Source organism: Botrytis sinoallii (assembly GCF_014898435.1).
Source record: "Botrytis sinoallii strain Bc 23 chromosome Unknown BSIN_007, whole genome shotgun sequence".
Classification (NCBI taxonomy): domain Eukaryota; kingdom Fungi; phylum Ascomycota; class Leotiomycetes; order Helotiales; family Sclerotiniaceae; genus Botrytis; species Botrytis sinoallii.
Genome location: NW_024066034.1, coordinates 1,318,145 through 1,340,433, shown reverse-complemented (window position 1 = coordinate 1,340,433; position 22,289 = coordinate 1,318,145). Strand labels below are relative to the sequence as shown.

The 22,289-nt window shown below is 44.9% G+C and overlaps 7 protein-coding genes across 7 annotated transcripts; 4 read left to right on the top strand and 3 right to left on the bottom strand.

The window, feature by feature from the left end:
• Window positions 1–26: 26 nt before the first annotated feature.
• On the top strand, window positions 27–2,658 carry EAF02_004826 (uncharacterized protein; the record flags this gene model as incomplete). The annotated part of the gene is made up of 3 exons (XM_038900874.1): window positions 27–196; window positions 382–556; window positions 718–2,658. 3 exons carry the CDS (start codon window positions 27–29, stop codon window positions 2,656–2,658), a joined length of 2,286 nt encoding a protein of 761 aa, XP_038759386.1.
• A 679-nt stretch (window positions 2,659–3,337) lies between these two features.
• EAF02_004825 (uncharacterized protein) lies at window positions 3,338–4,353 on the top strand (the record flags this gene model as incomplete). The annotated part of the gene is made up of 3 exons (XM_038900873.1): window positions 3,338–3,431; window positions 3,552–4,070; window positions 4,166–4,353. The coding sequence occupies 3 exons, from the start codon at window positions 3,338–3,340 to the stop codon at window positions 4,351–4,353; spliced, it is 801 nt and encodes a 266-aa protein (XP_038759385.1).
• Window positions 4,354–4,676: 323 nt separating this feature from the next.
• Window positions 4,677–7,589, bottom strand: EAF02_004824 (uncharacterized protein; the record flags this gene model as incomplete). The annotated part of the gene is made up of 6 exons (XM_038900872.1): window positions 4,677–4,689; window positions 4,750–5,742; window positions 5,845–6,595; window positions 6,673–6,693; window positions 6,867–7,365; window positions 7,437–7,589. 6 exons carry the CDS (start codon window positions 7,587–7,589, stop codon window positions 4,677–4,679), a joined length of 2,430 nt encoding a protein of 809 aa, XP_038759384.1.
• Window positions 7,590–10,403: 2,814 nt separating this feature from the next.
• Window positions 10,404–12,626, top strand: EAF02_004823 (uncharacterized protein; the record flags this gene model as incomplete). The annotated part of the gene is made up of 5 exons (XM_038900871.1): window positions 10,404–10,479; window positions 10,529–10,548; window positions 10,597–10,964; window positions 11,016–11,621; window positions 11,675–12,626. 5 exons carry the CDS (start codon window positions 10,404–10,406, stop codon window positions 12,624–12,626), a joined length of 2,022 nt encoding a protein of 673 aa, XP_038759383.1.
• A 427-nt stretch (window positions 12,627–13,053) lies between these two features.
• Window positions 13,054–16,586, top strand: EAF02_004822 (uncharacterized protein; the record flags this gene model as incomplete). The annotated part of the gene is made up of 3 exons (XM_038900870.1): window positions 13,054–13,069; window positions 13,254–14,236; window positions 14,331–16,586. The coding sequence occupies 3 exons, from the start codon at window positions 13,054–13,056 to the stop codon at window positions 16,584–16,586; spliced, it is 3,255 nt and encodes a 1,084-aa protein (XP_038759382.1).
• An 823-nt stretch (window positions 16,587–17,409) lies between these two features.
• EAF02_004821 (uncharacterized protein) lies at window positions 17,410–17,810 on the bottom strand (the record flags this gene model as incomplete). Its single annotated transcript, XM_038900869.1, has 2 exons — window positions 17,410–17,500; window positions 17,647–17,810. 2 exons carry the CDS (start codon window positions 17,808–17,810, stop codon window positions 17,410–17,412), a joined length of 255 nt encoding a protein of 84 aa, XP_038759381.1.
• A 168-nt stretch (window positions 17,811–17,978) lies between these two features.
• EAF02_004820 (uncharacterized protein) lies at window positions 17,979–20,738 on the bottom strand (the record flags this gene model as incomplete). Its single annotated transcript, XM_038900868.1, has 2 exons — window positions 17,979–19,949; window positions 20,004–20,738. 2 exons carry the CDS (start codon window positions 20,736–20,738, stop codon window positions 17,979–17,981), a joined length of 2,706 nt encoding a protein of 901 aa, XP_038759380.1.
• Window positions 20,739–22,289: the final 1,551 nt, after the last annotated feature.

Genomic DNA, 22,289 nt, shown 5'->3' with positions numbered 1-22,289 from the left:
TATATAACTGAGGATATATATTAATCATGGCCAAGAAGAAGAATAAGAGCCAAAATAATGGCGATTTCCCAGAAATCCAGGTTCCCGCGGCTTCTGTGCCATTACCAGCATCAACTACATCAACAAAGACGAAAAACAAAAGATACCAGCCCACGCAACAACCCTCAACATCTGCTCTTATTATTTGTCGCAACAAGTATGTCAATTGTTTACAATATCGTTTCCCTATTGCACAATTATGCGCAGATGTCATGGCTGTTTTGCAGATGCCATGCCTGAACTCATGAGGCGAAATTGTGCATCATCTTTTTTTTTCCAATTTGCCTCAATGCGCGTCCCGCATTCGTATTTAAACCATCCGACTAACTTTTTTTTTCGCAGACATTGGCGTTATATCTCTTCTTTCCATGGACCATGGCTACAATTGCCCCCTGAAGTTCTCGAAGCTCTCGCGAATAATAATTATGCCCTTCCTCGACCCCGACCGATCGACCCCGCGGTCTTCTTCGACATCCTTAAAATCCGACAGCTTGTTGACGATGCCACGAATCTCGCAGTGCGCGCCGCCAGTGGTGTAACATCTTCTTCTCTCTCGAACTCCTTGAATGCTGGGAATGGCTTATTAGGGAATGGGGGGACGGCGCTGGGCCTGGGGATTGGGGGAGGAGGGGGGAATGCCAAATTGAGTAAGGAACGAAACATCGAATGCGGGAACAGGCTACACAAAAGTTATCCAAGGCATATCATTTGGATGAGATCGCATGTAGCGTCGCGACGATGCAATCTGCTTCTACACTGGAGGATGTGGCCCAGCTTGTCCTTCAGAGAAATCCCAATGATTCAGATGCCAAATACGTTCACTTTTTTCACGAGAAGATTCCTTCGCGGCAGCTGGCAGAATGTACAAGTTTAACACCATTGGATGAAGTAATAGCAGATAGGCCGAGTGAAGGCGAAATACTAAGGACTCGAGCCGTTACAAAGATATTCAAGGAGGATTTTGTGGGAGCGGCGCAAGATCTTACTTCTGCTTTATCAGTCTGTAGATATTATCAGAACCAGCATAAGGCAGGCCGACAGCAAATACAGCTAGCAAGTGAAGCCGCCGCCGAAGCTCAGCGAAACAATGGTGGTAGATGGAGAGACGAGTTTAAGTTAGATGAAGAGGACCACCCGAGTAGTCTTGAGACCCAACTTCTGTTTCACCGTGCCGGTGTTTACTTAACTATTGCATGCCAACACGTTAATGCTGCTCTACCGCCTTCACCCCACCATCACGGTGACTTATTTACATTCGAGGCTGTAGACAAAGCCATGAATAGTCCCTGGCCCACCAACGGAGCGACAAGTAATGAAGACACAAGTAATGGAGAGAAAACTAATGGAAAGACAAATGGTGTGAATGGCACGTCAAATGAAGAGCCCGAGCTATCCGCAGCTGATAAAGAAGCACATCGAAAACGTCTGGAGGCACGGAAAGTTGTGAAGACAAATGCAAAGAGGGCTTTAAGAGATTATGTAGCATATCTGTCGCATCTGGACTACACCCCTGGTCTTCCAGCTGAGATCACGGAAGAATTCGTTCGCAAGGTAAATTTAGCTGCGAATGGTTACAAAATTCCTCGACCACCTCAAAGCAAGCATAGTAAGCGGGGCCTTGATTTAGAAAGCAACGCGTCACTGAGTAACGGTCAATTGTCCGATGCACTCGTACCTCATGTTGGCCATAACGGAAGAAGTCGTCCTCAATCTAGCACTTCTCGACCACCCGATTTGCCTTCTTTACCTCCGCCCAAGGTCTATCAAATCTCATCTCTATTCTCTTCTACTCCACCAGCCGATCTTCCTCCTTACCCAGAAACGGCCACAGCTCTAACAACTAAGCAACAACTTCGCGCATCCCAATCCGAGGCAGCCCAGCACATACTCGCCCAAGCCGATTGTCATGAAGCCCTCACATATCACCCCCTTCTAACTGATGCACTTCATTCCCTCTTACTTTGTCACTGTCTCGTGCAGACTTCCGCCCGTGAACTCCAGCGCCACGCCCATATGGTTGCGCGACTTGCTCGTGTTTGCGACGGCTACCCCATTTTCCAAGCCTCAAGATCGCCGTCTCGGGCCGACTGGATTGAAGTGATTCGCCGTAATGATAATTGGATTTCTCTCGCCGCATCATGGGAAACTCTTTGCGCACCCGCGCCGTTACCAGGTCAAAGTCCGAGCAATCAACAAAAAGAGACAGCTGCGGAAAAGAAAGAGAGATTAAAGCAGCAAGCTATTATGGAAGCACTTGAAGATGATCGTGTCCATGATGAAGCTAGTTTTCATGCAGCAGTAGCGGCTAGACAGAGAAGACAGGAAGAGGAAGCTAGGAAGGCCGAGGGAAGAGAAATGCCTAAGAGATGGGCGCAGGAAGATGGAAAGAGTAATCCTATAAGTACTGATAGGGCTCAGGCGATTGTCCGATGGATCCGGGAAGCCCCTCCTGGAGGTGATGGTACTGGGCTAAAGAAGAAGAAAAGAGGTGTCAGGGGTAAGGGGAAGAGTAGCGTGAGTGGCCTTAATGGGTCAGAAGCCGCTACTCAAAACACAAAGCTCGATAGGGAGGGAGAAGGCAACGAAGAGTTCGAGAGGATTGAGGAGGAAGTCGACTGATTGTCTGTCTCAGTTCGCACTGGATACCAATTTGATACACAATTTTGGACATGCGGCAAATCACTATGAAATGAGGCAGTCAAAAATCTACAATTATGTGTATATATATTTGCGATTAGCGTGTCATCCAAGAGAAGTGACAACTCTTACCTTAGCGTACCTATTATGAGTTGAGAATGCATCAATCACAGCATCAAGCGATAGATGTAATACTCCAGCTATAAATTCCACAAATATCATCCTACGTTGAAAATAACAACAGGGGGGAAGAAGCGATCTACATTGCAGATCACGGGCGCCCTTCACTCGACATCAACCTTATCCAATTTATCCGTAGAAGTCGTCTTTACCTGTTGTAGAACCATGGTATCGTACGTTTGGATTGACGTCGTATTTATGACGAAAGTAACGGTAAGCCTGTAGATCACGTCGGTGCCTGGCTAAGTGCGGGGTTTCTTGTCGTCTTTATATTTTTGCATCGGTATTTATACCCAGGTGATATTGTAAGCAAGAGATGGAGAGGAGTTCTATAAAAGGTGGTTTTCCCTTGTTTTACTTTGGGATAATATGTTGGTTTGTTGGTTTGTTTTTGGTTGTATAGTTATACTGAGATCCCGAATCACTGAGAGTACTGAATCTTTGAAGTATTGAAACAGAATTACCATCAAGTACGAGCAAAATGGCGGGAAAAGTCGACCCCAATGATCCGAGGAAACTGACAGATTTTAAATTATTATCTTTTGATGTATATTCCACATTAATCGACGAGAAAGGTGCGTTTCTTGCTTCTCTCATTATCTGTTTTTACCATCATAGCAATGAACCATATCCTCATGAACACCAACTCCTCCCCCTCCGTAAACCCACCGAACGACTAACCCCCTCCTCTCCAGGTGGGCTCTTCACTGGTCTCTACCCCCTCCTCTCTCGACTCCCCGAACCCCTCAAATCGAGCTATCTCAATTCCCGCGCCTCCACCCTCCAAGCCTTCCAACACCACGAACACCAACTCCAAAAAACTCACCCCACACTCCCCTACCCCTCCATCCTACATCTCGCCTACCTTTCCTTCGCCACATCTCTCCCCTTCTCCCCTCCCCCCTCCCCCTCCACTCTCGAATCCGAAGCCCAGGAGTTCTCACAAAACATCCCAAACTGGCCCGCATTCCCCGATACTGTTTCCGCGCTGCAGAAATTGCATAAGTATTACAAACTCGTCATTCTGTCGAATATTAATGAAGAGTCTATAGAAGGGACGATCAGAAATAATATTGATGTAGGATGGGATGCAGTGTATACGGCTCAAAGAATCGGGAGTTATAAGCCTGATTTGAGGAATTTTGAGTTCTTGATTGAGCATGTTGAAGAGGATTTGGGGGTAAAGAAAGAGGAGATTTTGCACACCGCGCAGAGTGAGTTTTCCCTTCTTATTAAGTTGGAGGGCGAACTGGATGAGAAGGATTTGGATAATATGTAAATGGGATGAACGCTAATGATGTTAATCTAGGCTTGCGAGCCGATCATGTGCCTGTGAAGAAAATGAAAATGACTGGAGTTTGGATTGATAGGGGAAACGAAGGTCAGGATTATGAAAAATTGAAGGATGAAGTCGCTTATACATGGAAGTTCAGCACTTTAGGAGAGATGGCTGATGCAGCGGAAGAGGCGTTCGAAGCCCAGGGAAAGAAGGTATAAATACCGACATACAGAAGCAACATGCAAAGTATAATACTTGGGTCTCTGAATGCATTCCATGAGTAACTACGTAGTACAGTTTGTGACTTTAAGATTTGAATGATATATATATATATATATATGTAAAGAACCCATGACACTGTACTGTGAAGTCGATCCCTTCTGTAAAACCCAACACTCAACACCTAACACCGAGTAATGATTTCGTAGCTCGTTTGCTCATCTCGATGTGGATATCAAATAAAATGGAAAATTGCAATAAAACGTTCAAGCCCCGCGGGGGAGCGTGGCTATGATACAGACATTGTTTTCTACACTACTACTTATGATCGAAACCTAACCACAAAGGTCATTCATCAATTAGATTACTGTTCATATTTGATGGGGTGCTCATACTGTGGGACGTGATTCATAAAGTTGTTAATCTCCGTTAACCCTTCAGTCTCCAAGCTGTGCATCAATTCTGTTTGTTGTTCTTGACTCAAACTACCTGATCTCAGTCCTGCTTCGAAGTTGTCCTGTGAGAACAAATGAGGTGGAAAGTTGTAATATTCAGGTTGCGAAAAATAAGGCATATTAGTTGCTAACGATTGCTGCATTGGCGGCAGTGGCGCTTGAGGTGGCAGTTGATGCTGCTGTGTGTGTGAAACAGGACCCCAAGGCATAGGATAAGATTGCGGTTGCTGTGGTTGTGTAAATTCTGGTGGAAAGTAGCTAAATCGTCGATCGGATTGCCCACTAGAGGGACTTACAAAGATTGAGTTGGACCGAAAGGACGGTTGCAGTGGAGGTAAGGGATGGCTGTAGTCATATGGAGGTATTTGCTCTGGCATTTGGTTGAAGACATATCCAAATTGTGGGGGGGATTGATACGCATTGTTATGCTGTGCATTGTGTTGCGAGTGAGGAAGTGAGGTTGATGTTGCGCTGGAGTGTTCGGATGCAGACGGCGAGTTTGCGTCGGTCAGCGATGGGGAAGTGGCAGAAAAAGATGAAAGCGAATTATCGCCAAGTTCATAACTTTTGAGAGATGCCTTGGTGAGAGTCATGTAAAGTTCTGATGTTGCTTGAGTTCCTGGCCACCGTTCGCGAGAACGTGCAACGATGTCTAAAGCTAAAGAAATATGCTCTTCAAGCTCTTCCTTTGTGTGAAGAGCGCGAACTTCAGAATACGAAATAGACCATAATACTGTGTTTATGGCCATGAATAGCGATAGGAGAAATGGCCATGTCAAGTCTATCATGGCGGTTTTTATTTGATCGCTTTGCGTCCTGATATTACTTGAAGCTGCATCATAACACATTATCGCGGAACGGTAGGACGGCTGGGGAACTTGAGGTGAAGGACGAAACAAGAAAATTATCATTGTATTGTACCTCCCGGTAAACCTAAAAAGTATATCAGCACAACCGTGTTTTGGGGAGATTGATGTTCGAATGGGCTAAGTTGAGTCGCATTCAACTATTATTGAGTAGGAAAATATTAACTACCAGGTTTTACTCCATGCTGGCTTTTCAGGAGACGCCTTGAGCCAATCTCCCAGTTTCTGAAGCATCTGGGCATACCAAGGATGCTCTTCATTCTTCGGCTCGTTTCTTTTTCGCAAATAAAGCGTTCTCCGGATCTCTGCTTGCAACAGTCTCATTCGAAAGAAGTGGATGGCTAACCGCTTTTTATCTGACATGGGACCAGGAAGGATACCATCAGCAGTTATGTACTCATCATCTACAGTTTGGAAAAACTGTATGTCCAAGTGGTCTCTCCCAATTGCGAAAGCATTCGGCCTGCCCATTGACTGCGCTAAACCAAGCTCCATAGATAAAACAATCCAAGCGAGCCTTCGCCGCATATCGAGCTGTAAAGGATCAATTAGACCAATAGATACGCCTTGAGTAATGGTCTTTTCTTCCGCTAGACCTAATTGTTGACACAGTCTCGTAGCAAGTCCAACAATATAGTATATAGCAGTGCGAGTGGGAGTAAGCATAGAATATTGAGCGATCAGAACAAGGCACTGTAGCGTCTTGATGTCTTTTGCTCTTATAACATCTTCAATGTATCCCATAGCAGCCAAATAATAGCTATCAGCAAGGCCTGCATACTGCATGTCCAGCTTTTGCATGCTTATAGCTAGAACCATGCGAAGGACAAAATTCTTATATGGATCGTTATCTCCATCATAAACTTCTTGAAGATTCTTGGCGAACGTAGGCTCGTGTAAAGTAGGGAGCATATACTGGGCTGTGTTGTAGTTAGCGAAAATTAGAGGAGTCCAACGTAACAATGCGGATGAGGGTATAAGCCAAAATTGAGCTCACAATCAGCAATATGTGACAAGGCTTCTTCGTCAAAGCATGGTTAGCAGCTTGAAAAGACTCGCATGTTCTTGAGACTTCACTCAGTTCACCTTTATCCTTCAAATTTACCATTGTTATCACGAAAAAACACAAATGCTATGAAGCAATTCACTACTCGGCAAAACAAAAAGATCGAAAGAAATTCATTGACTGACCTTTCTGACTAAACACCTCCACCAATTTGTCGGTCACTAGGCGACTTGGTAAAGTTGGCGCCGGCACAGCAGATATCATAGGATAAGACTTCTTTCGTTCCGAGGCTATATCTGGCGACTGTGCAGGAGTTCGACGTTGCCGCACTTCAGGCACGAGCTCGCGGATACTCCTGGTGTCTGTGTATTTCTTTGCCTCCTCCATCACTATCCGAGTCATCGCAATGCCACTTGAAGGCCCCAAGTATCGTGGCGTCTCATCATCGTCGTTAAGTCGGATCAAGCCTCCCGGGCGTACAATATCTTCCGAGTCTGGGGGATTCCCCTCTTCTTCCACCAATTGACTAAGCTCCATCTCAAGTGCCCGAACTTTTTCTTGCAACTTTATCACGTATGTCCTCGAGATTTTCTTGCCTTTCGTTGTATCGAAGTACTCGCATACTGCCCCCGCACGCTCGCAAGGCAAGCATCGTGGTAAATTGGGATCACACCTTGTTTTCCTCTGAAAAATAACAGAAACATCGTTAGTATATCTATACTATAAATTGGTAGAATGGCTAGTGTATTACACACCTGGCGGCATCTGCAGCAGGCAGTCAAGGTATGTGCGATCCTCGGTGAACTATCCTCGCTTTCATGCGAGCTCTCTCTTGCGTGAAGGGACTTCGCATCGCGAGCTCTATTGACAGAGCCTAAGGCTTGTCTGAATAAATCTACTGTGTCCATCGACAAAGTGATAATATTAGATAAGAAGGTCGGTTTTGTCGTTGTAGCGCCAAACTCTTGTAAGGCTTATCATCGTTGGGGTGGGTTATCGTTGAGAGATCGCCACCAGAATTAAAGTTGTACTGATCTAGGTGCACTATCCACAAATGAACAATCAAAACTCCAAAAACACCTGACGTTGTTTTAGTCAAAGAACGTTTTATTCGGAGCCATGAGAAGAAGTTGTGGCGAAGAACAATGGTCGCTATAGAGGCATCTTAAGAAGTGGAAATCTTGACCGTTAGGAATTTCGGATGGATCGCAATATTGTATGGGTAAAATTTGGGAGGGGGCAATTAGGATTAGGGATTAGGAATGAAGGAAGCCATCCGAGTAAAACGACTTTTGAGAAATATCCCCGCGATCAAAATGTGGCCCTGTGGAGCAGGGGAATTAAACCTAGTACGAAGTACGCCCTCGAGGCCCTCTACTTCATAGGTCAGATTTGTCGATACCACGGGATTGCAAGAATATTGATCTATCATACCAGGTGGGCATACAAAGTGTCTCTCGAGAAACAAAGAATCCCCTGCTTAATGTAGGACACATCTGATAAGTGATGTTGTTCGAGTTCTAGTTGTAATTATATACGCAGATATACTTCATCGGGGGTACGAAAGTTCAGTTCGAGAATTGGTCTTGCAGCTCGTATTGATAAGAGCTTGGTCACCTCATACGGAGAGGAGGTGAAGATTGTAGTCAACACACCTGTCGAATCAGACGCTTCCCTATATGTGAAAAGCGAGGGCCTGCGTGATATTAAGATAGTCTGATCGAGGTTCTAGTTTGTTCAATGATCAATCCAACGAATTGATGTCAAGGGATAGTCGGTAATGAAATCTAACGACATCGCAATGTTTTATGGTATGCGAACACTCACTCTCAGATATTGAAGTAATCAAGTATTCCATCCAAATTCTAGCCTTTTGAATGATTACATATCTTACCGAGGGACGTTGAGGGGTGGATGTTATGATGTGCCACAATCGGACAATTGGATTATCGAAGGATTATTGCTTGCTATTGTAGTATTATACCAAAGCTCGAGACCCCCAAGACTTTCTCTCCGTAGTGTTCCTTCGTTCATAATCTTTCCTTCTGCCGCCCTTCCTATCCTCTTTTCCTTCCTTTCTCTGTCTTATTGTATTGCCGTTCGACACAACAGAAGAAAGCAATCATCATGCTCCATTGAAACACATGCTCACAACCATGAGGCGCCGGATGGTAAGCTGTATGTATTTAGCAGGTTATGCACCTTGGGAGGAACTGACAAGCCATTGGTATCACGATGACCAGTATTCTGGACTGACAGAGTGAATACACGCTCTCAGCGATTGAAAGTAGCACAGTCCCTACGATACCTACCTAGGTATTCAAAGTAAATCCGGGATTTCATAATCATTGAACGTCCTAATCATTGATTCGAGATTGAAAGCTTCTGATTGTCGGATTACAATCCGAACTATTGGAAAGTAGGTGTGATTGGTATCGGCTAAAGAAGTAATAGACGTTGGCTTCTTCTGGAACGGTTTGACTGCAGATATACCTACTTACTGCATTACAGTTAGGTTACTCGTAATGTTTCTCGATCCATTTTATTGGATCACGGGATCAGGACTTACACATCATTCTACACTATGCCGATGCACGATACACGCTCGAGACACGATAAGAGCTGGTCGTGCAGGAATAAGCGGCCGTTTCTTTCTTTACCTCCAAGGTTGTCCTTGTGTCTTTGCGTCTTTGTTTTCTTTCAATTATTTTTCAACTATCCTGCCAATTTTTGCCCTGCAACTTCACCTACTCCGTACACTCTAGTGGGGCGTAGAAATCAAAAGATCAACAATCACCAATTTTGCCTGCTCGTAAGATTTACCGAGTACCGAAGGAACGACTGTACTCAAGGATTCTGCAGCAATCCATTATCGAAGTGCACATTTCAGCGGAAAGTTTGATGCAAGTCTTTCGGACCCTCCGAGCATCATCAAGTCACATTAGACTCGAATCCGCTACCTCTGGGTTCTTGGCTACACATATAAGTTGGATCGTGAAAGAGTAATTTTCGAACGCGCGACGTGCTAATTTGGTGGAGGCAAAAGTCGACTTTTTTTCGACGTTCAAAATAATCATTTCTCGGTGTATGATAAACGGGAAGTCGAGTAATTAAGGCGGCCAGCAAGTACTATTCATCTATCGATAAACAAGGGCATGAATCCTTCCTGATTGCAACTCCCTTATACCCTTGGACCCCGCTGCGAGACGATCCAGACGGATTACTACTTTTACTTCCGCTGCAATTTTAGACAGCAAATTTGTTGGCCAGAGTTCCGCTTGTTCAGAAGGTGGGTTGAGTAATTCCACTTTCGTCTGTCTTTGTGGATCTCTACACCCATCTCAGTACGGAATGGTTGCTGTTATTCATTCGTGCATGAAACTGTCTTACCCTATGCTATTTCCTCGTGAATATCTAGATCCGGCTCCATGGCCACTGCGATAGATTTCTATCCGAGTCACGCAATTACATGAGAGAGAAGGTAGTACCTTGCATAATATGCAACATGCATGCTCTTGCGAAAGGTGCTTGGGAGTATAGGCTCTCTTTCTTTGAACCTGCAGCTTTCGTTTCCAGTCAGGATTATGAGTTGAATCACGAGGCCTTATATTCAACTGACGTTCTGTAGCTATCTCTTGATGGTAAGAGGGGTATGACATATCAATAACAAAACTCTTCACCTAAAACTTCCGAATATTGAAAGACCTAGTGCTAGAGTAAGGATGCGTCGAGCCGGGCAAAGCGCCGCTGATACCCCGCTCCTACGAGTATCTAGGCCAGTCTCAGCATGTTCAAGATGTCAGTCCATCTACCAATAAGTATAACTCCATTGGCTAATACATACTAGGTCGAGCCGCAAAAATCAAGGTCTGAATCTTCCGACCTCAAGCGTAGATTCACTAACACCTTTTGAAGTGCGATGGGAAATTACCTGCGTGTACTGCGTGTGAAAAATCTGGACGACTGAACGAATGTTCAAGTGCAAATGATCAGTTTGCGAAGGGAAGGAAAGGAGGTAAGACATCATCGCAATATTATTCTTGCATAGCTAACCGTCAAAGTTATGTTGCTTCTCTTGAATCACGAGTCGAGAAACTCGAGAAGCGCCTGGCATACGCTCGGTTGAGGAAAGCATCTGTTGCGATGCATGATGTTGATACACCAACGGAATTGCCAGACCGGAAGGACTCTCTGGCTACGATTAGAGCCGCGATTCATGGAAAAGCAGCTAGAAGGAGGGAGGCTGCTGATGTGAATGAATTGGTCTCCGACTTTGGTTTCCTGTGAGACACCAACGCTCCTCATACTTGGGAGATTTATACTAACAATTGTAGATCTGTACATGCTACCACGCGCGATTTTGAATCATCAACAACAAATATGACATTTGCTAGACTCATTCTTTCAGCGGCCAACCATGACGAATTGCCTGAATCAGATTCTCTACAATTGCCACTAAGATCTGTGGCGACAGCATCGATTCAATATTATCTCGATAACATTTTTGCTCTATATCCAATTGTCTCCGAGACAGCTCTATTCAATGCATTAGATAAAATTTATCAGGGTGGCAGTCAGCCGGTGACTGATTTTGAGCATTGGCTATTCTACATGGTCTTAGCCATATCATCCACCGCTCAATCCCGAAATTATTTAGACTCCAAATATGAGGAGGGAGTTTCTTGGGCTGGCCGTGCTCTTGCCTACGCTGATCATGTTCTCATGCCTGGCCATGTCTCCCAAATCCAGGCCTTGGTACTGTTTGTTCAGTATGCAATGCTGGATCCAGCCCACTTTGATAGCTGGCAGTTGATGGGGTTTGCTTGTCGGGCAGTTGTGGATTTGGGATTTCATCAGGATCCGCCTAAAGAGCAACAACCAGACAAAAAAGCATTAGATATGAGGAGGAGGATATTTTATTGCGTCTACTCGCTCGATCGGTAAGCAGAAACTCTTCATTTGAAAAAATACCAGTGGATGTTAATGAAACCAGATCTATCAGTATGGTTCATGCAAGAGCCTTTTCCTTCACGGACGATTCATCTAGCGTTGAATATCCATCTGTATCACCCACGCTCCCTCCGATGGGTCAGGCGGATTCAATAGTTGGCCCCCATTCCATGGATTCCGCACATCTGTTGTGGCAATTACGACGTGCTCAGTCAAGTTGGTATCAAGAGCTGTTTCAGTCCAGTCGAGAACCATTGCCACAAGGCTCAACATATCTCTGGAAGATGTGTCAAGAAATGCGAGATTGGTCTAACTCCTTTCCTGATTCGCTCCCGCTTGCCTTCAAGGATTTCTTCGACTTGGAATTACTCTATAGTTACGTTTATTGTCTTGCCCCATCATGCCGAGTTCACGTAGTATCAGATTATGCAAAGAATTTGATCTTCGACCACGCCATAACATACATGCAAAAGATTTTTCCTATCAGTCAAGATCCTATCAATAAGGCATTCTATACCTATCATGATGCTCTACGAGTTTATTTCATTGGAAGTCAGTTAATGGCGGTGCTTTCAGACTGTCAAGATCAGATATTCAATGGCTCATATAACACTGGTGGAACGAGCTCTCCACCACCGTCTCTTCCGATAGTCACTGGATCTGATCACATCGATCGGAGCCTCAACTGTATAAACCACATCAAGGAAACTTTGAGGACATTTGGTCAAAGATGGGAGGATTCAAAGGCACTTCTGTCGAGTTTCGACACTCGAGCCGAGCCAATCATCGCAAGCCTGCACGGGAGAAAACAGCAGCAGCAACAATATATCAAAGAAGAGTCTCCCATTGATCACAGCCCGAATTATATACCACAACCTGGTTACGATCATAGAACTTATCAAATGAAGCATGAGTGGCCAAATATGAACCCAATATATCCGGACGCTTCAGGATTTGGCGGAGCCGGTCATGGAGCTGGAGCACCCGGCTTGTAGAACAAATAAAGTACTTGACCAATTGTCAACTACGGATTCTTTCTTTTTACTTGGTTTGTAAAGTATCAATCTATCGATAAACCATGACATCACCATCGCTTGAACTTCGCAGCTTCCTATAATGGAAAAATCTGATTACTATGGAAAGAGTGACCCCTGTTTCTCAGCTGTTCACTCGAACATGCTGCTCGTGCCTTCTTCGTGTTCCAGGTTTCAATATTTATTTCTTAGGGTCTCAATCTACTTGCCTACATCTTTCTGTTTCTTTCATCTAACTTCTATTCATCCGCAATTTTCCAGACACGGTTGTGTCGTATTGTTAACAACTTTGGAGACAAATATCGTTCAAAGCATTATAAAAGTATTTTACTTATCATATCACTTTTACTCTACTAGTATAAGCTAGCCAGTTGGTTCATCCGTCAGGATGCCGCCGTTCTTTCGTGAGTAAATGTGTTCTTTTTAAAAGTATACATTCTGACATTTCCAGACCAAGAAAACCGAAGGCACCTAGTCGTATCGATACAGAGCAGCGGGCTACCAACTCGCACTACTACACAGCTTTCAAGTCGTCCTAAAAAATCACCGTTATTACTCTCGTTATTTGCATTGCTTTCTTACCAACAGTAGCACTTCGTAACAAACACGGACATCATTCTGACGAGGTTCTTGTTAAAAATCCGGAACATCCTGCCAAGTTTGATGTCTCGACTGAACTTGAACGCCAAGTTACTCATGTTCCACTTCGCTTTGTGAAGTCTGCGAAGTTACTTGTTCAACAATTACGAATTCGTGACTCGACTTTAGGAAAGTTGACAGATGTTTCTGCTAGCGAACAGGTCGAACGATCTGAGGACGTCACTGATGCTACTACTGATAGCATTCAATATGGAGATTATTCACTTGGTGGCTCAAAGCACCAAGCCAAGTCCGAAATTGAACAATTACAGCATTGTTCTCCAGAGATTAAAAGCAAGAATGGAGGGAAATGTATCAGACAATTGCCTCTTCTCATCAGAGACGACGACCGTGTAATTTCAAGGCGTTGTTCTTGGCAGGAGCGACGCAAGTACGGCGGAAGGTTTGTCTCTCATGAGTGGCAACCCACACCTCGCTCCTGGGTCGTGAATGAGAATACTGCTCTTTCCTCAGTCTACACGCTCATGCCCACTTCTACTCATCTGCCTGAGGTCATCAACACTTGTTCCTACGATAGTGGGGCCAAGAACGATGGAAGATGCCCCAAAGGATTAGTAAATGGTCTCAAGCCAGCAGAGAACAAACCAATTTCTATTTTGGTTAGGCCACCACCTGTCGATCCCAATAGGAAACAGCAATCACGGGAAGCAGCAGTAGACGAGGAGACCAGTGTCAAATATAGACCCTATAAGGCAGATTGGTGTAGACACGGTTGGGTCCGTACCACTGATGGTTGGTGTATCTATCGGGGTAGCTTTGGGCGCCGGACGATCAGACCGGAAATTTTCAATGATCCAGCCGCTTCTAAAAGATTGGTATCTTCAGAAAAACAGCGTCGTGAAGCGAAAACAAATGGACCACCTAAACTCGAACCCAGACCCTTTCAGGCTGCATCATGTCCAGAGTTTTGGGTCCATACCAATGACGGTTGGTGTTACTATCGGGGCTCATCGAGTAAGCCGTTGGGATTTTGGGGACCCGATACAAAGAAGTCATTATCTTCAGGGCAAAAAACGTCGCAATGATGGTGTGAGCAACGAGGCCAAAGAAACTAACACTGTCCAGGACGACTCATTTCATTGGATCATAAACGATAACGGTGTCTGTGTTCCCGAAAGCACAATGTGGGCTGATGATGAAGATCCGGGATTCTATTCGGGAATTCATTCACCATTTGACTCAGGGCTTGATACAGTCGAGTCCATAAATTCAGGTATTGCAGAAGATTGCATGGGTGCAGCCTTTCCGGCTTCTTCGTGCCCATCTCCTTGGAAGTACGATGATGGCTGGTGCATGTGGCTTGGTGATGGTATCGATCCCGATTGGAGGAGATCATTTCTCGAGCTTGTTGGGCTAAACTTTCAACGTCGTAATAAAGCTGAAGGCCAGAAGACACAGGTTCTTTCTTCACTGACTAGTAACGGGCTTCCATCTAACATAGAACATAAACTTTCTGTTGCAACATCGTCATCAAAGCATCCTGCAACTACCACTACTACACATACTTCTAGTTCCAATTCTGTCTCTACCGCCATCTCCCCTACTAACACTCACCCTTCCGCCACAGTTGGAAAGTGTGACCCCCCTTGGATTCGTACTATGGATGGTCGGTGCTTTTTTGATCCCAATTATGAACGCAAGCATCCTCATGATCCATTGTCCCGGCCTCGAAAGACAATCCGGCAACGACGCGGTGAATCTATAAGCGAAGAGCGTGAAGAGCTTGATGTTGCTCCAAGTTGGCAAGCTGATTCATGTGAGCCGCCCTGGGTTCGTACTAATGATGGGTTGTGTATATATAGACCAGACTACAAGCAAGGAACACATGCCTCTCTGCCCAACAATACACAACAATTCAATACCACGAACCAGTCCAATGACACACCACAACCCAGTGTAACGGAAAAACCAGATGTAACAAATCAATCAACTGCTACAGCACAACCAACTCCCATGGAGACAGTAACTCGCATCCGCCACTGCATCAATGACTTACGAGGAAATCTTCAATGCTTTGATGAGTCGCCTGGACCTTGGCCTACAACTACAGGAGTTTCGTCAGCCCGTCATCGTCGAGGCCTTTGGCCCGCAGATTGGGTACCACAAACACCAAGCGACTGTGATCGTTTTCTCGGAAACACATTTAAGCACTACCAGTGTCTCCAATCGGTTAAACACAAAAATGTCGGATTAAAACTCATCATGGCTTTCCTACTTCTAGCTGGATTTGGTTCTCTTGTATTCCTCATCATCACTTGTGTTAATCGAGCTGCATGTCCGAAAGCTCAGCCGTTCAGACAAATGAGCGGGACTGTCGATGCAAATGGTATGATTCAACATTCAACACCTTTGTGCAACAATTATCCTTGGAATAACAAAAAAGATACAACAAATGTAATGGACGGAGATCGATGGGCTAGGGGTCCGCCTGCTTACGATCCCTTGAGACAATTAAGTCCAGAGCATTCGGGTAGTCTAGTCGCTTGTACCAGGGAGAATAATTGCGCAAGTGGTAGTTCGGATTCGAATCAGAGTTGGGTTAGAAAATTGTGTAACAACTGTTTCAAGAGTCGAACCAATTCGTCGGCCTCAGATAGAGAAGCACAAGCTGGAAGTGTGGGAAACGGGTTGAGGAAAAATAATCATAGGATTGATACGCTGAGATTGCCAAGTGCAAAGCTGGCGACGGTAAGGAGGGCAAGTGGATTACCGAGTGACGAGAATGGAGATGTGTTCGTGGGTGGAAGTACGGAGACAGTGGTGATTGGAAGTGTAGGGAAGGGGTCGGGGAGTGCGGTGGGTATGAGGGGTTCGGATAGTGGTTCTGCTGATGTTGCAGCTGCTGGTGCGGGTGGTTTGATGAAATTGGGAAATCTTAGTGGTGATACGCTTGTGGAGCCAGAACCGGCGATGTTAGAGTGTAGGAGTGGCAAGGATGGAAAGGATGGAAGGGATATCGGAATTGTGGAGATGGGGGGTGGCTTAAAGACGGGAAATGGCAATGCGAAGAAGGTGGAGTTTGGGGGAGGAGAGGAATTTGAAGAGGTGCGTGGTTGGAGGGATGTTCAGAGGGTTGAACCGTTGAAGGTTGAGAAGGTTGATAAGGAGAATGTGAATGTGAAGAAGATGGGAGAGGGTGAGAGAAAGGGTGATGAGGTGGAGATGATGTTGATGACGGTCGAGGAGGAGGAGAATGATGAGAATGAGAGAAGAGGCGAATTTGAGAGGAGGTCTAGTATTGTTTGTGTTAGTGGATGTTAGGCTTGGGTGTGGATGCCGTTGTGGGGGAGCGATTGAGTATTCTTTGAAAATAGATGGATGGAGATGGGGATTGTGATACCTGCCATTCGTTTATCGTTTTTTAATTGGGAGTTGGTGGACCGCGACAAGAAGATTACAAGTTTCTCCTTTCCTTTCATTTCCGCTGGATTATATCCCTATCCATAGAATCCAAAAAAAAAAGGAAGAAGGAAAAGTGTGAAGTGGCGAGAGAATGGCGGGGTATTCAATATTTGCTTGAATGGAGCAGGAAGATTGTCGTGTTTTCTACAGAAGCTTGTTTCTATACTCTCTTCTTTTGTGGTTTCGTTTCGTTTCTTTTGTCTTGTCTTGTTTTGCTTTGTTTTCGTATTAGTCATTCGTTTAGATAGATTTATAGGGTTGAAATGCTAGATGCTAAGTACTAGCTAGAGAGTTTGGAATTAAAATGCATTCTACCGTTCACTCGTTCACTGGTTTACATGTTTGAAGAAGAAACTGGTGATTGTATGATTGAGTATATCATGGTGAGGTAAAAGAGGAGAGAGAAAGGAGGACGATGGATGGGTTGAAAGGTTTCTCCTGATGGAGGGAGATCTTGATGGTTTCGAGATTCGAGATTCGAGATTTGCAAGCAGGATTATGATTACTGGAAAGGTGATGAGCATCTCGGAGGTATACACAAACATGCACACTCTTGTTCATTATCATATATCTTGAGCTCACGTTGGTGAAATATTCTGCTGCATTCTGTGCAGTTTTGATTTCTTTTGCAATATAATCACAGATCATGTAATTCTTCATTTCTTCGTGCATTTCTATCTATCTATCTATCCACCACTTTCTTTTCCGCTCTTCCGTCTCGTCTCCTCGCACCTCCATTCCCTTTGTCAGCGTAAACAGAAGATGAGATATAACTAAATAAGTAAAACAGGGGTATCAAAGAAGAAGAAGAAGCCTCTCCAAATCTCCAACGAACTACCCTCCCCCTTGCCCCCAAAAAATTATAAGAAAAAAGATTAATGTAAGATAATTACGTTGTGTTGTGGGAGGTAATAAATACCCGACTGAGTATAAGTAGTGCCCACCAACCAACAAACCCCTGCTTGACCTTGTAAATATATTCCCCTCCCTCCTAAAATTATTGCGTGCCGTCTTAAATGTGCGAGTATCCCATTTTTCTGTTGTTCCATTGCCGTTATTGCTCGACCCATTCCCCAGCACCATATTGATTGATGGCATCCCGTTGTCTCCAAAGAATTAAGAGAAAATATTTAACAAATGAAATGAATAGGTTGTGGACATTTGCGTGGCGACATGGTGGAGAAGGCAAAGGAGCCTTGACTCGAAACGATATCAAAAGGCCAGAAAGAGAATGAATGAGAGCGCAGGCTATTAAATAGCCCCCTCTTCACCATCCAAAACCCTCCTTGCAGCATCCAACCTCCGTCTCCAAATTCTCGAATCGTAATTCCCCGCTTCTGTGTCCTGCAATTCTAAAACGCATTTTCCCAAGCTAGCTACTAACCGCTCGACGAGAAGTTGGTCATCTTTGGAGAGCATCTGTACTGGTGAGGTCCGTGTACGACTGCGGTTATTCTCAAGGGAATCAGAACGGATTGGGTGGGAATTGGTGCTGGAGGCAGTGCCAGGTGGAGTAAAGGCACTGGGCTGTTCTCTGTGTTTGACGGAGAGAGGGACGCTACGTGTTGTACTGGCAGAGGTCGCTGAGTCTAGGGAAAGATTCCTGGAGTGGACGCCAGGTATCACATCAATATCGTATAATCCGGAGCCTCGAGCTATTCCGATATCGTTGTAGTCATTGATAACGGTATTCCTGGGGGGTAAAGATCCAAATGTAGACCGTTTGGTTGCAATAGAAGTGGTCGTAGTTGGCTTATAAGGAGAGATTGTGGGTGAGTCCGGGGCGTCAATTTTACGAGTATCGGTAATAGGAATAGTTAAATCGAAAGGATCTTCATCTTCATTATCTTCATCATCCTCCACGTTTGACTTGGCAGTTGCAAAAGTGGCTAGAGTAGAAATCGAAGCATTACTGTCAGATCTAAGATGTATCATGGAAAATCGTTGATTGGGGTCATGGCCATTCTCTACCAGTGGCATTGGAACTGAAGGTCCTCGAGTTGTTTCCACAGAATCCTCTGAGCTAATGCTTCCTCGTCTTTCTCGACTCATCGTACCCATTGCGCTGTACAGGAAGAAATGTTCATAATCGAACGCATCTTCACGATCTTCGTGTGATACCTGTTCGGTTACCGATTCGTGATAAATTGATGCATCACTGTTGTCCTCGTTGTCAAATTCGTCAAATTCGGAACGGCCGTCACTGTAACTTTCATTGCTTGAAACTTCAGACACCTCTGAGCAAGTATCATAGCCCTCCTCCTCAACTACTTGTGTTTGATTCTGATGGGTAGGGAACCCAGGTGGCTTTACCTGGCCCTCATCAAAATCTTCATATATACTTGTAGAATCCGATTCGGCATAGGTTGGAGCTTGTCTTGCAGATACTTGGGTCGGTTGTGCAGTGTATCCATTCTTCGTAGGGTCGCCATTTTGGATCCCATTCGACTGAACATGATCTACTACCGAAGCTGTCTTGGGAACGACATCTTGACCATTAACACCTCCACTATACCACTGTTCTCCTGCCGTAAATGGACTAGGAGTACGTAAACTTTGGAGACTGCGACGCTTCATATTATCATCTCTAGCACGATCTCGCAAAGCGGACAATCTTCCTTTCAAATCACTCATTTGATGTTGTATATCCTGCATTCTTATGCTTGAAGTTGACGAAGAGCGACTTAAAAGTCCTTCTCGGGTAGTTGGATATTCTCTGTCAGTATCAGTCCTGCCATTAGTCCTGCCGTCAAATTCAGGAACGCCATCCTCGACCAGGGGTTCAAGATGCGATGGTTGTGATGGAGAAATCCTGCTATGTGGTGAAGATTGCCCGGATCCTCTTGGCCTTACATTTTCATTGCTCTCCTCCTTGATCATTCCTGGAGAAAGTGGCGATGCTGGTTTTGGTGTATGCGATCCCATAGAACTTCTAGCCCTGTATGTAGCTGCCGCGCTCGAGGCGCGAACAGGAAATGCTGTGGCTCGCGAAGGGGATATGTTATTTTCGCTCCAGACCCTCGAATGACCAGGACTCGAAGCAGTTGAATCTGTGTGGAAATTGGAAAACGACCGTTGTCTCGAAGGAATACCGCTGATGCGCCGATCGACTTTTAGGAGAGACGGATTGGTTAAAGGACTACTACTGTAAATCGAAGGCATGGAAATCGATGGCGTTACAATAAGAGAGCTTCGCGCTCGGGTTAAATTTCCTTCCATATTCTAAAGAGACGATTATCAGTGCATGAACTCATTTTGTGACTTGATGAAACTCACGTTGAGTCGACGTTTGGCATTCAATAGAATCTGTTCCGCTCTCCTACTCAAAGCGGCACTCGAATTCTGATCATCTTCCCCCTCTCCAAAATTCCCTTCCCTGCGCGACAATCTGCGTGTCTCCTGTTCCACAAGTTCCTTGCGATAAGGATCCGTATATGATTCTGCCACACTCTCCTCATCATCACCCTGGAAATTACTATCATCTACACTGACTGTATCATCGATATCTCCAAACATGGCCGATTGTGGTTCTGACGTGACGGTACTAGCAGATTCCACAGATATTTTCCTCTCGTGCGTTCCGGTCTTGGTTCCCGACCTCCTCAAATCATGCCCCAATGATGTTGAACTTATGCGATGACCATTTTGAAGCTGCTGCTGCTTGATGAACCTCCGTTCAGCAGGACCGGGTAACTTCTTTCCTGGCGTACTTTCCACCTCTGTGACCTCGCCTATATCTGATAACATTGTTCCATTCCCATAGATGATTGGCGTGGTGGGCGTCCTAGGCGGCGGGCCACCTAGATATTCTGAATAATTTGATCGCTGCCATGAATCCCCGGACGAAGAAGTAAATTGAAATGATGTATGCCGCAATGAAGGTTCTGAGTCGTAATTCGTTTCATTATGTAGTGGGAGGATCATGTCTGGTTCAGTTAAAGTTGGACTTTGTGAACCAGGTCGAGGTGGATAAACCATGATTGCTGTAGTACTGGAGGATTGACTCTGCATGATGGCCTAGTTCCAGGCACTACCACGAGAGCTGAACAAAGTTCTTTTTTTGTCTTTTCCCTCCTCTCGAGCTGGGAACTTTGGAACAATGTGTTAGGTACCGAGTCTGACCACTGACCATCCAATGAAATATCTATATTTATTTTGACAGTTTTTTTGGGGCGCCAGCGGTTGTTGGTAAGACTATTTGTTAGTCGGCGATTATTGATTCATCGATTGGGCTTCCGGTGAGTGTGCTATGAGGGTTGGTATGGTAGGATTCGGGGATAGGGGCCATCCGCTTTCTTTAGGTCTATATCACGGTCGTGCGAGGTTGCAGTCAATTCATATATTCATGGTGAATAGTTACCAAATTTGACAATTGGATATTTTAAGGAGAAGGAGGAGAAGGAGAAGGAGATCAAAATGGAAAAGGAAAAGGAAAGAGAATCAAGTGTGTGTAGGGGAGAGAGATAGAAAGGTCTATGAAAGCTACTGGTATCTATCCATCTATCTATGCTCTCTCTTCATTATCGCCCTACCAGCCTACCTAGTCATAATGATTACTTTTATTTCTCCCTTTTCCCTTTCAATACTGCACAGTATTGCATGCATTGCATCCATCTTGCATCTTGCATCGAGCATTTGTTCGCATATCCCCACGCCAGACTGTACAATCTACTTGCTCCGTATTAGCATTTAATCCTGGGTTGGAGCTACTACCTAGATACCTACTGTGTGCTACTGCTGTAGCGAATCCTTTGGGTGTCTAGGTATTTTGAAGGACAGTTCACGGTTCACAACTTGCACTGAGAACCGAGATTATTTCTCCGTGGGTGCTTTTGTATGGAGATTCATATGACTTTGGGACTTATCACATCGCACTCCGTCCAAATAAGTTCCACAAGTTAATTTCTCACTTGCTCTTGGGAAAGTGACTAGCATATAGTGTTATGTATCCCGATGATCTTCGTCGGTAGTGAAAGTGGAGGTGGAATTGGAATTATTGGCATTGGAGCTGGAGCTGGAATTTGAAGGGCGGAGCTTGATTTGATTTTTATATTACCGTCATGTTTATCCTTTTTTATCATTTATGTGTTGATTCTTGGTTTCTTTTCCTTCCTTTCTTCTGTTCTCTTCTTCTCTTCTCTTCCTCCTCCTCCTCCTCCTCCTCTTCTTCTTCTTCTTCTTCTTCTTCTTCTTCTTCGCAACCTTCTTCGCAACTGTCCATTCTTGCTCTTGCTACATACTAGGAAGTCAAGCTGGTATGAACACAGTACTACCTCTCTACCCACCCACCCATGACAATGAAGGAGTTCCGGATGGTACACAGAGAAGTTTCTGCAATTGCAACTGTACGATGTACAACCCCCAATTCAGCATCATTTCTTGCTCTCAATTCGTCCCACCAAGTGGCCGACCACTGTAAGGTACACAACCCATTCAGACCCGGCTTATTATAGGCACAAAACACCTTCTATTCCGGGGCCACACAATAGCCCTTGTCGGACCCATCCTTGTAAAGCCACGTTGATATACGACACTGATGTTAATCTTTACTCAAGAAGTTCA